General features: G+C 52.2%; 1 protein-coding gene across 1 annotated transcript; it reads left to right on the top strand.

The window, feature by feature from the left end:
• The first annotated feature begins 2792 nt into the window (after positions 1-2792).
• PGLYRP2 (peptidoglycan recognition protein 2) lies at positions 2793-11599 on the top strand. Its single transcript, XM_037735095.1, has 6 exons — positions 2793-2838; positions 2974-3275; positions 6057-7127; positions 8490-8700; positions 10386-10683; positions 11492-11599. The coding sequence occupies exons 2-6, from the start codon at positions 3212-3214 to the stop codon at positions 11579-11581; spliced, it is 1734 nt and encodes a 577-aa protein (XP_037591023.1). The 5' UTR covers positions 2793-2838; positions 2974-3211; the 3' UTR covers positions 11582-11599.
• The last annotated feature ends 676 nt before the right edge of the window (positions 11600-12275 follow it).

Below are 12275 nucleotides of genomic sequence, written 5' to 3'. Positions count from 1 at the left end.
GGCAGGATTGCCCTAAGCCAGTTTCCAGCTGGAGTTTTCCTTAGTGATTTTGGGGGCTCAAGATATTTTCCTTTCACACCATCAAGCCGTAAGACATGGAGGAAACTTAAATGCGTATTACAGAGTGAAAGACGTCGATCTAAAAAGGCTACATTACCATGTGATTCCAATTGTATGATATTCTCCGAAAGGCAAAACTATGGAGACAGTAAAAAGATCAGTGGCTGCCAGGGGCTAGTGGGGAATACAGGAATGAATGTGTAGGAGGAGTTTTAGGAAACTGAAAATATGACTGGCCCTTAAACAACGTAGGGGTGAGGGACACTGACGCTAGGTGCAGTCGAAAATCCAGGAATAACTTTAAAATATATATGTATTTGAATAAAGACAGGATCTCACCTTGCTGCCCAGGCTGGTCTGGAACTGCTGGGCTCAAGTGTTCCTCTCATCTCAGCCTCCCAAAGTGCTGGGATTACAGGTGAGAGCCACTGCGTTTGACCTAAGTATAACTTTTTATTTTTTTTTTAAACAGTCTTGCTCTGACTCCCAGGCAGGAGTGCAGTGACACTATCTCAGCTCACTGCAACCTCCGTCTCCTGTGCTCAAATGATTCTCGTGCCTCAGCCTCTTAAGTGGCTGGGATTACAGGTGTGTGCCACTATGCCCGGCTAATTTTTGTACTTTTAGTAGAGACGGGTTTCACCTGGTTGGCCAGGCTGATCTCAAACTCCTGAGATCAAATGATCCACCCACCTCAGCCTCCCAAAGTGCTGGGATTGCAGGTGTGAGCCATCATGCCTGACCCAAGTATAATTTTTGATTCCTCAAGAACTTAACTATTGATAACCAACTGTTTATCAGGAGACTTACCAATAGCATAGTCAATTAATAGGTATTTTGTGTGTTACATATATATTATATACAGTATTTTTACAATAAAGTAAGCTGAAGAAAAGAAAGTGTTACTAAGAAAATCATACAGAAGAGGGCTGGGCATAGTGGCGCACACCTGTAATCCCAGCTACTTGGAAGGCTGAGGCAGGAGAATCACTTGAACCTGGGAGGCAGAGGCTGAAGTGAGCTGAGATCTCGCCACAACTCTCCAGCCTGGGTAACGGAGTGAGACTCATCTCAAAAAACAAACAAAAAAATAGCCTGTAATCCCAGCACTTTGGGAGGCCAAGATGGGTGGATCACCTGAGTTCAGGAGTTTGAGACCAGCCTGGCCAACATGCTGAAACCCTGTCTCTACTAAAAATACAAACATTAGCTGGGAGTGGTGGCCTTCACCTGTAATCCCAGCTCCTTGGGAGGCTGAGGCAGGAGAATCTTTTGAACGTGGGAGGCAGAGCCTGCAGTGAGCCTAGACTGCGCCACTGCACTCCAGCCTGGGTGACAGAGGGAGACCCTGCCTCAAAAACAATAAAAATAAATGAATAAATAAAGCCGAGCACAGTGGTTCATGCCTGTAATCCTAGCGCTTTGGGAGGCCGAGACAGGAAGATTGCTTGAGGCCAAGAGTTTAAGACCAACCTGGCCAGCATAGCAAGACCCTATCTTTAAAAAAAAATAATAATAAAACTACTCTTTTAAAAAGTCTTAAAATTATTTATTGATCTGGTGAGGTGGCTCAAGCCTGTAATCCCAGCACTTTGGGAGGCTGAGGTGGATGGATCACCTGAGGTCAGGAGTTCAAGTCCAACCTGGCCAACATGGCAAAACCCCATCTCTACTAAAAATACAAAAATTAGCTAGGCATGGTGGCACATGCCTGTAATCCCAGCTACTTGGGAGGCTGAGGCAGGCGAATTGCTTGAATCTGGAAGGTTGAGGTTACAATGAGCCGAGATTGTGCCACTGCACTCCAATCTGGGCAACAGAGTGAGACTCCGTCTCAAAAAAAAAATAATTTATCTTGGTGATTTCGATTTTCAGCACTGTCTTAAATTTTGCAGCAAGGAGAATACCTCACTCTAGTACCTGCCTCAGCCCACAACCTTCGCGTGGTTCTACCAGGCAGAGCTCCTATCCCCAAATCCTTGGAAACTTGGGCTTGGAGGAAGACATTGTCTCTGACTCACCTAGGAAGTATCCCCCATTCCCTCTATCCCTTAGCACCCTACCTCCTCAGCCTCCACTATATGCCCAGCTCTGTGCTGGGAGGTGCGAGGTCCCTAGAAAGAGGACACTTGATATCCCAGGAGGCGCCAGGGGTGGCCTCCAGGGGAATCCCAGATCTGGCTCAGGCAGGACATTCCCAGGCCCACCCCGGCTGAGTCCCCAGCCTGGTGGGTCTCCTGGAAACTCCCCAGGCTGGTTTTGGGGTGGGAGGCCCACGAGGAAGCAATTTACATACACAACAGCCCAGTCACGTCAACCCTCCCCACCTGATGCCAGGATAAAGGGGAGATGGGCCCATTCCGCAGGTCTCAGCCACGGGCACCAGGACAAGAGGAAGGACATTTCACTGTCAACCCAGGTGAGCCCAGAAGCCAGCTCCTGCGACAATCCCAGGCTCCTGAACACTCAAGCTCAAGGTACGCTCTAAGCTACTGCTGATGGCGTGGAATCTGGGGCTGGAACTGGATGAGAGGTGACAGCTCCTGGACCCTGTGGGCTCGGAGTGGGCCTCAGCAAATACCATCCTCAGCCCCCGCACCCATGCTTTGCCTGAGCCTGAAATGTTGGTTGCAAAAAAAAAAGCAGGAGGCAGTGCCAACTTCAGGCCTCTGCTCCTCTCTCCTCCCCCAACACAGCCAGTCTTACCAGTACAGCAGGCGGCAGCTGAGAGTCCCCTCTGGTGGCCAGCAGGGGCTACAGAGCTGTCACTCTGGAGAGGTGACACGGTTTGCTGGGTTGGCCTCGGTCTATCTCTCTGGAGAATGGGCAGAGTTTATGGAGTCTGAACCACCTGGTCGCCAGGCCCCTCTGGGGATGGGCCTGGCTTACTGAACACTGACCTCAGCCAAGGAGGGACAGGAGAGACCGGGGGAGGCTGCAAGGCCCCGATGACCTTGACCCGGGGTTCACTGCCCCATATCCCTGCTGCCTCCCGCCCACAGCTCTACAAGAGGCAGGTCTGTCATTAGCCGCTGAACTTTGACAGTGGCCAAAGGCTCTGCTCAATTCTCTGTGCCTGTCTCCGTCCAGCACCGCTGAGGTTCTCTGCTGAGGCCAACCGGGAATATCCCTTGGAAACTGGAATCCTGCAATGGTGGCCCAGCGTGTCATCTGGATCCTACTCGGATTGCTACTGTGGTCAGACCCAGGGGCAGGTGAGTCAGGGGGCAGAGTTCTGAAACCAAACCTCTTGGCTCTGCGGAAGGTAGACTGGTGTCTCGTCTGTGTCTGGTCCTGCATGAAGTGAGGCTGGAGACTCAAGCTCTCAAAGAACCTCCAGCATGGAGACATACATAGTCACAGCCCCACAGAGTCAGGGCAAGGATAGTGGGAGGAATCTGGGGCTTGGGGAGCAAAAGTAGGGAAGGCTTCCTGGAGGAGGAGACATAGGAGCTAGGATAGGAAGAAAGAATTGATTTGGTGGAGAAGCAAGAAAGGGCTTTTTAAGCACAGAAGAACAACGCTACAGAGGAATGAGGTGGTGGACTGGTGAAGAACCTAGATTCTAGAGAGGAGAGTGCGGCAAGTAAGACTTCCTAGATTCAAATCCTGCCTCTGGCTGGGCGCAGGGGCTCACGCCTGTAATCCCAACACTTTGGGAGACCGAAGCGGGCAGATCACTTGAGGTCAGGAGTGCAAGACCAGCCTGGCCAACATGGTGAAACCCCATCTCTACTAAAAATACAAAAACTAGCCAGGTATGGTGGCAGGCGCCTGTAATTCCTGCTACTCTGGGAGGCTGAGCCTGGAAAATCGCTTGAACTCAGGAGGTGGAGGTTGCAGTGATCTGAGCACTGCTGCACTCCAGCCTGGATGACAGAGTGAGGCTCCATCTCAAAAAAAAAAAAAAAGGCAAATCTTGTCTCTGTCACTTCCTTGCTGTGTGACCTTAGGCGGGTAACTTAACCTCTCTGTGCTTCAAATGCCTCATCTGTAAAGGGACACTATCTTAGTCCCTTTGTGCTTCTATATCAGAATACCTGAAATCAAGAAAATTTGTAAAGAAGAGAAATTTACTTTCTTGCAATTCTGCAAGCTGGGAAGTCCAGATGCCAGCACCTTGATCTTGGATGCCTCTGTTATTTTTTTTTTGAAACGGAATCTCACTCTGCCACCCAGGCTGGAGTGCAGCGGCACGATCTCAGCTCACTGCAACCTCCACCACCCGGGTTCAAGAGATCCTCCTGCCTTAGCCTCCCAAGTAGCTGGGATTACAGGCGTCCACCACCACACCCGGCTAACTTTTGTATTTTTAGTAGAAACAAGGTTTCACTCTGTTGACCAGGCTGATCTCAAACTCCTGACCTCAAGTGATCCTTGCACCTCAGCCTCCCAAAGTTCTAGGATTACAGGCCTGACCCACCACGCCAGGCCAAATTTCGGTTCTTTATAAATTACCCAACCTCAGATATTCTGTAATAGCAGCACCAATGTACTAAGACAGAGGCTGATAGGACCTACCTCACAAGGGCTGTGAAGATTAAATGAGTTAAATTATAATATATAAGTCAGCTAGACTAGTAGCTAGTACATAGTAAATGTTTACTGAATGTTAGCTATTATTGGATAACCCATCCCTGAACCAGCTCTGAGCCTTACTTAGCATTTCTAGGTTTGCAGTTTAGCAACTGACATTTCCCCAACAGGACACAACCCTGTCCTGTTCCACCCACTGCCTCCCAGGCATCTTTCTTTCTTTTTTTCTTTTTCTTTTTTTTTTGAGATGTGGTCTCACTCTGTCACCCAGGCTGGAGTGCAGTGGGGGATCTCGGCTCACTGCAACCTCCGCTTCCTGGGTTCAAGCAATTCTCCTGCCTCAGCCTCCTGAATAACTGGGATTACCGTTGTGTGCCGGAATGCCCAGCTAATTTTTGTATTTTTAGTAGAGACAGGGTTTCACCATGTTTTACCGGCTGGTCTTGAACTCCCAACCTGAAGTGATCTACCCACCTCAGCCTCCCAAAGTGCTGGGATTACAGGTGTGAGCCACGGCACCTAGGCTTTTTTTTTTTTTTTTGGAAACAGAGTATCACTCTGTTGCCCAGGCTGGAGTGCAATGGCATGATCTCAGCCTACTGCAACCTCCATCTCCACATGAAGCACAAAGGGACTAAGATAATGTCCCTTTACAGATGAGGCATCTGAAGCACAGAGAGGTTAAATTACCTGCCCAAGGTCACACAGCAAGGAAGTGGCAGAGGCAGGATTTGCCTTTTTTTTTTTTTTTTTTGTAGTGATTCTCCCACCTCAGCCTCCTGAGTAGCTGGGATTACAGGTGTGTGCCAACATGCCCAGTTAATTTTTGTATTTTTAGTAGAGACCAGGTTTCACGGTGTTGGCCAGGCTGGTCTCGAACTCCTGACCTCAGGTGATCCACCTGCCTTGGCCTCTCAAAGTGCTGGGATTATAGTTGTGAGCCACCGCACCCAGCCCCAGGCATCTTTCCAAATACCTCTTCGTCTACATCCCCAACTTGTAACTTCGATCCATCACTAAAGGCTGTCCATCTCTTCCTCTCAAGATCTCAGGACTCCTCTGCTTTTGCCCACTACAATGTCACTACCTGCCTTCTGCCACCTTCATCTCTCACCTCGACAGTGTCTCCCTTCTCTGTTCTAGCACCCTAAAAATCCATTTCCCTATGGCAGCCAAATAAACAAATCTAAGTTTAAGAAACTAGTCTTAGGATGCCAAGCTGGTCACATCTCTCTCCTGCTCATAATCCTGCCGTGGCTCCCCAGTACTCACAGACAGTCTGAGTTTCTTAACCAACAGGCCACAGTCTGTGTGCCTCAGTTTCCTCATCTGTACAAGGATAGTGTTGGGGGTCATGGGGTTATCAGATGGAGAGCTGGGAGCATTGGGAAGGTGTGGAATCAATATAAGGAGGCTCAGGAATGGGTGGAGCTGGGCTAACACATTCTTTCCTCCTGCAGCCTCCCTGCCACTGCTCATGAAGTCTGTCATCCAGGCCCTGGCTGAGCTGGAGCAGAAGGCGCCGGCTGTCAAGGCCAGCCACAAAGCTTCTGCATGGCTGCTGTCAGGCCCAAGCTCTGGCCCCTACAATCACCTCTACCACTTCCTGCTGGGGGCACGGAGCCTGGATGCTGCAGAGCTGGATCCCTACTCACTGAGCCCAGAACTGCAAGGCCTGACCAAGGAGGTGGCTCGACATGGTGTACGAGACGGGCAGGAATACGGGGTGGTGCTGGCACCCGATGGCTCGACCGTGGCTGTGGAGCCTCTGCTGGCGGGGCTGCAGGCAGGGCTGCAAGGGCGCAGGGTCATAAACTTGCCCTTGGACAGCACAGCTGCCTCTCGGGTGGCTGGAGTCACCTTTCCAGATGTTGCAGCCATTGCTCCAGATGGAAGAGCCCCCTCCTCCCCAGGACTCAGGGATGCTGCTCCAGATGTCACCACTGCAAATATTGGAACCAACTCTCCCGATGCTACAACAGGCTCTCCAGATGTCCAAGCTTCCTTGCCAGATGCCAAAGCCAAGTCCCCCCCGACCACGGTGGACAGCCTCCTGGCAGTCACCCTGGCTGGAAACCTGGGCCTGACCTTCCTCCCAGGTTCCCAGACCCAGAGTCATCCAGGCCTGGGAAGTGAGGGCTGCTGGGACCAGCTCTCTGCCCCTCAGACCTTTAGGCTCCTGGACCCCAGGGCATCTCTGTTAACCATGGCCTTCCTCAATGGTGCCCTGGATGGGTTCATCCTTGGAGACTATCTGAGCCGGACTCCTGAGCCCCAGCCATCCCTCAGCCACTTGCTGAGCCAGTACTATGGGGCTGGGGTGGCTGGAGACCCAGGGTTCCGCAGCAACTTCCGACGGCAGAATGGGGCTGCTCTGACTTCAGCCCCCCTCCTGGCCCAGCAGGTGTGGGGAACCCTTGTCCTGCTACAGAGGCTGGAGCCGGTACACCCCCAGCTTCAGCACATGAGCCAGGAACGCCTGGCCCAGGTGGCCACCAATGCTACCAAGGAGTTCACAGAGGCCTTCCTGGGTGAGGAGGTTCCCCACACCCTGTGACACTTACCATGACAGATTCAGATGCCCCCCAACCTCATGTGTTCAGGGAAGTTGAGGACTAGACGAGTCCAGAGAGGACAATAAAGAATCTGGTTGGAGGTGGGTGGGACAGCTGCACAGACGAGGAAATGCTAGAGATGGGCCTTGAGGGATGAATAGGAGTTCATCTAATTTTGTTTTGTTTCATTGTATTTATTTGCATTAATTTATGGGGTACAAGTGTAACTTTGTTACTCACACAGATTGCATCGTGGTGGAGTCTGGGGTTTTAGGGTATCCATCACTCCAATAACATACAGTGACCCATTAAGCAATCTGTCATCATCCTCCCTCCTCACTCCCTCCACCCTTCTGAATCTCCACTGTCTATCTTTCCACACATGCATATCTACACATTGTTTAGCTCCCATTTAAAAGTGAGAACTTATGGTATTTGTCTTTCTGTGTTTGACTTGTTTCACTTGAGATAATGGCGTCCAGTTCCATCCATGTTGCTGCAAAAGATTATTTTATTTTTGGTTTTGTTTTTTTTGAGACAGACTTTTGCTCTTGTCATCCAGGCTGGAGTACAATGGCTCGATCTCGGCACACTGCAGCCTCCGCCTCCCAAGTTCAAGCGATTCTCCTGCCTCAGCCTCCTGAGTAGCTGGGATTATAGGCATGCACCACCACACCCGACTAATTTTTGTATTTTTAGTAGATATGGGGCTTCACCATGTTGGCCAGGCAGGTCTTGAACTCCTGACCTCAGGTGATCCACCCACCTCGCCCTCCCAAAGTGCTGGGATTACAGGCATGAGCCACAGCACCCAGCCAAAAGGCATTCTTTTTTTAATTTTTTTGAGACAGAGTCTTGCTGTGTCTTGCCCATGTTGGAGTTCAGTGGTGTGATCTCAGCTCACTGCTGCTTCCACCTCCTGGGTTCAAGCAATTCTCCTGCCTCAGCCTCCCAGGTAGCTGGGATTACAGGCACGTGCCATCATGCCCAGCTGATTTTTGTGTTTTTAGTAGAGACAAGGTTTCACCACTTTGGCCAGGCTGGTCTGGAGCTCCTGACCTCAGGTGATCCGCCCGACTTGTCCTCCCAAAGTGCAAGGATTACAGGTGTGAGACACTTCGCCCCACCCACCCCCAATTTTTTTTTAAATAAAAATAAAATAGATTTAGTTGGGTACATTTAGTTGGTCTCCACGGAGGACTAATGTGGGGTGAGACTGGACTCTTTCTAAATCTGAGAGGAGGCTGGGGGATGGTCTGTATGTGTGCTTTAATGGGGGTGAAGGGGGCAGGCAGAGAAACACTTCCTGACCCCAGCCTTGAACCCCCTTGCCTGTAGGATGCCCGGCCATCCACCCCCGCTGCCGCTGGGGAGCGGCGCCTTATAGGGGCCGCCCGACGCTGCTGCATCTGCCACTGGGATTCTTGTACGTGCATCACACCTACGTGCCTGCCCCACCGTGCACGGACTTCGCGCGCTGCGCAGCCAACATGCGCTCCATGCAGCGCTACCACCAGGACACGCAAGACTGGGAGGACATCGGCTACAGGTGGGAGGGGCCCGGCCGGGGCGGAGACGGGGCTCACGTCAGGGGGTGGGGTCTGAGTGGGCGCAGCCTGATGCAGGGGGCTGGGCTTGAATCCGAGGAAAGCTGGCAAGACCGAGGAGGAGTCCTGATAGGTGGAGCCAAGTTGGAGAGGTGGTGTGGCCTAGGCTAGGGGCGTGGCCTTAACAGGAACTAGGACTAGCTAAAAGGTGGGACTCCGGTAAGGGTAGAGAACTGGGGCAGGAGGCGGGATCTGGGAGAGGAGCGGGACCAGTGGTAGAGTCTGGGTCTGAGGCCAGGCAGAGATGGCCTAAAACAGACAAGGCGGCCGGGTGAGGTGGCTCCCGCCTGTAATCTCACCACATTGGGAGGCTGAGACGGGAGGATCGCTTGAGCCCAGGAGTTCGAGACCAGCCTGAGCAACATAGGAAGACCCCCCCCACCACCATCTCTACAAATGAAAATTAAAAAAAAAAAAAAAAAAAGCCGGGCGTGGTGTTGCAGGCCTGTAGTCCCGGCTACTCGTTAGTCTAAGGTGGGAAGATCGCTGGAGCCCAGGTTTTCTAGGCTTTAGTGAGTTATGATCGCATCTCTGCACTCCAGCCTGGGCGACAGAGCAAGAACCCGTCTCGAAAAGAAGAAAGAAAAGAAAAATCTAACCAAAACAAACAAACAAACAAAAAACACAAGGCTGGGTGCGGTGGCTCACGGCTGTAATCCCAGCACTTTGGGAGGCCGAGGCAGTCGGATCACCTGAGGTCAGGAGTTCCAGACCAGCCTGACCAACATGGCGAAACCACATCTCTACTAAAAATAAAATAAAATAACTGGCCATGGTGGCGGGTACTTATAATCTCAGCTACTGGAGAGGATGAGGCAGTAGAATCGCTTGAACTCGGGAGGCGGAGGTTGCAGTGAGTCGAGATAGCGCCCTTACACTCCAGCCTGGGCGACAAAAACGAAACTCCATCCCAAAAGAGAAAGAAAGAAAGAAAAAGCGAGCGAGCGAGCGAGAGAGAGATGAAGAAGAAAGGAAAAAAAGCCCCCCAAAAAAACAGAAAAGCGCTCTGAATTGCGGAAGAACTGGACTTGAGAAAAGGCAGGGGGCCGGACGCGGTGGCTCACGCCTGTAATTCCAGCATTTTGGGAGGCCGAGGATCGTCTGAGGTTGGGAGTTCGAGACCAGCTGGCCAGCATGGTGAAACCCTGTCTCTACTAAAAATACAAAAATCAGCTGTGCGTAGTGGCGGGCGCCTCTAATCCCAGCTACTAAGGAAGCTGAGGCAGGAGAATCGCTTGAACCCAGGAGGCGGAGGTTGCAGTGAGCCGAAATCGTGCCACTGCACTTCAGCCTGGGTGACAGAGCCAGACTCCTTCTCAAAAAAAAAAAAAAAAAAAAAAAAAAAAAAAAAAAAAAAAAAAAAAAAAAAAAAAAAAGGCAGAGCGTGGGAGGAGGAGAGCAGAAGGGGGCGTGCCAGCACTGAAGGGCGGATCCAGAGAAACCGAACGGTTCTGGAGTGGCAGTTGGTGTGAGAGTGGGACAGGGCTAGATGGGACAGAGACTGCGCCACCGCGTGGGGCTTGGGGTCAGTGGCCCTTGGCACAGCGGCGGACTAGAGGAGGGGAGCGGAAAAGGGCCGGGGCCCCCCTCACGCCGTGTGGTGCTTGCTTCCCCCTTCCCTCCGCAGTTTCGTGGTGGGCTCGGACGGCTACGTGTACGAGGGACGCGGCTGGTACTGGGTAGGCGCGCACACGCTCGGTCACAACTCCCGCGGCTTCGGCGTGGCCATCGTGGGCAATTACACCGCGGCTCTACCCACCGAGGCCGCTCTGCGCACGGTGCGCGACACGCTCCCGAGTTGTGCGGTGCGCGCCGGCCTCCTGCGGCCCGACTACGCGCTGCTGGGCCACCGCCAGCTGGTGCGCACCGACTGCCCCGGCGACGCGCTCTTCGACCAGCTGCGCACCTGGCCGCACTTCACCGCGGTGAGTCTGCCCCGCCTGCACCCCCGGGGCCCGCCGCCCCTCCGTCTGCACCAGCTCCAGGAGAGCTGCCTGCCTGTAACTGCTGTGCCAGCCAGGCCCCCTATTTCCCTGCAGTCTATTCAGGCAACCCAGGCCCAGCCTTCGCGGGTCACTCTGCGGGCAGCATCCCTGATCCTGTGACTTCTGCCTGTGCAGCCTCAGCTTAGCGCGGGACCCAGCCAGCTTGTGCTTTCCCAGCTCCTAATACCTCTACTTTTCCAGCCAGGGCATGGACCCTGACTCTGCCCTCACAACCTCAGCCTGGCCTTCATAACCTCTACCCAAGCCACAACCCATCAGCCTGCACCACCCTCAGGAGCCCTGAGCCTACCCAAAGGCCCTCTGTCCGCACAACACGAACCTAGGCTGTGACCCTTTGCCTGCATAGCCTCTGTCCAGCCCTTAATCCTGTGTTGCAATTCTCTGCCCAATCTCAACTCTGAGGATGCTTGTTTTGTCCCTGACTCCTTAACCTCCAGATGACTACTCTTATGCCAGCGCAACTTTGGCCTGATGACCTCATCCCAGCCCTTGATCGCCATCACTAAAACAATTTTAGAATCATACCTGGGCAGTCTCGTGCTACCTACATAGTGCCACTTCATTTCATTAAGCTATACAAGCATACCTATCTTGGCCTATAATTGGCTTCGTCCCCAACTCTCATTTGGGACACTGTCCCCTCGCTGATCCAGGGTTCCACCACCAGGAGGGCAGACCCAGCCACACACAACCACCCACAAGCCTCACGCTCTTTTGTCTTTTCCAGAATGTGAAGACAAGGCCTGCCAGGAGTGTCTCTCAGAGATCCAGGAGGGAGCCATCCCTATTGACCCTGCCTGCCTCAGACCTCCAATAAAGACAGCATGGAAAGAAAGTCTCTGTTCATGCATCATCTGTGTTTGCACGCATTGTCTTAGTTTGGGTTTTCCCAGAAGCAGACTTTAAGACAATAATTCTAGCCAAGTAGTTTATTGAGAGGAGATACCAGGGCAGGGCACAGTGGTTCACATCTATAATCCCAGCACTTTGGGAGGCTAAGGCAAGAGGATTGCCTGAGCTCAGGAGTTTGAGACCAGCCTGGGCAACAGAGTGAAATCCCATTTCTGCAAAAAAATCTTTAAAATTATCCAGGCATAGCAGGGCACAGTGGCTCACGCCTGTAATCCCAGCATTTTGGGAGGCTGAGGAGGGTGGATCACCTGAGCTCAAAAGTTTGAGACCAGCTTGGCCAAATGGCAAAACCCCATCTCTAGCAAAAATTTAAAAAATTAGCCAGGTGTGGTGGCGCATGCCTAAGGTAGGAGGATTACTTGGGCCCAGCAGGCAGAGGTTGCAATGAGCTGAAATCGCACCACTGCACTTCCAGCCTGGGTGATGGAGTGAGACCCTATGTCAAAAAAAAAAAAAAGGGGCTGAGTGCATTGGCCCATGCCTGTAATCCCACCATTCTGGGAGGCTGAGGCGGGCAGATCACGAGGTCGGGAGTTCAAGACCAGCCTGGCCAACATAGTGAAACCTTGTCCCTACTAAAAATACAAAAATTAGCCAGG

Source organism: Cebus imitator, unplaced genomic scaffold, assembly GCF_001604975.1.
Source record: "Cebus imitator isolate Cc_AM_T3 unplaced genomic scaffold, Cebus_imitator-1.0 Scaffold726, whole genome shotgun sequence".
NCBI classification, from domain to species: Eukaryota; Metazoa; Chordata; class Mammalia; order Primates; family Cebidae; genus Cebus; species Cebus imitator.
The sequence above is the reverse complement of the archived record's forward strand: the minus strand, read 5'-3'. Positions and strand labels throughout refer to the sequence as shown.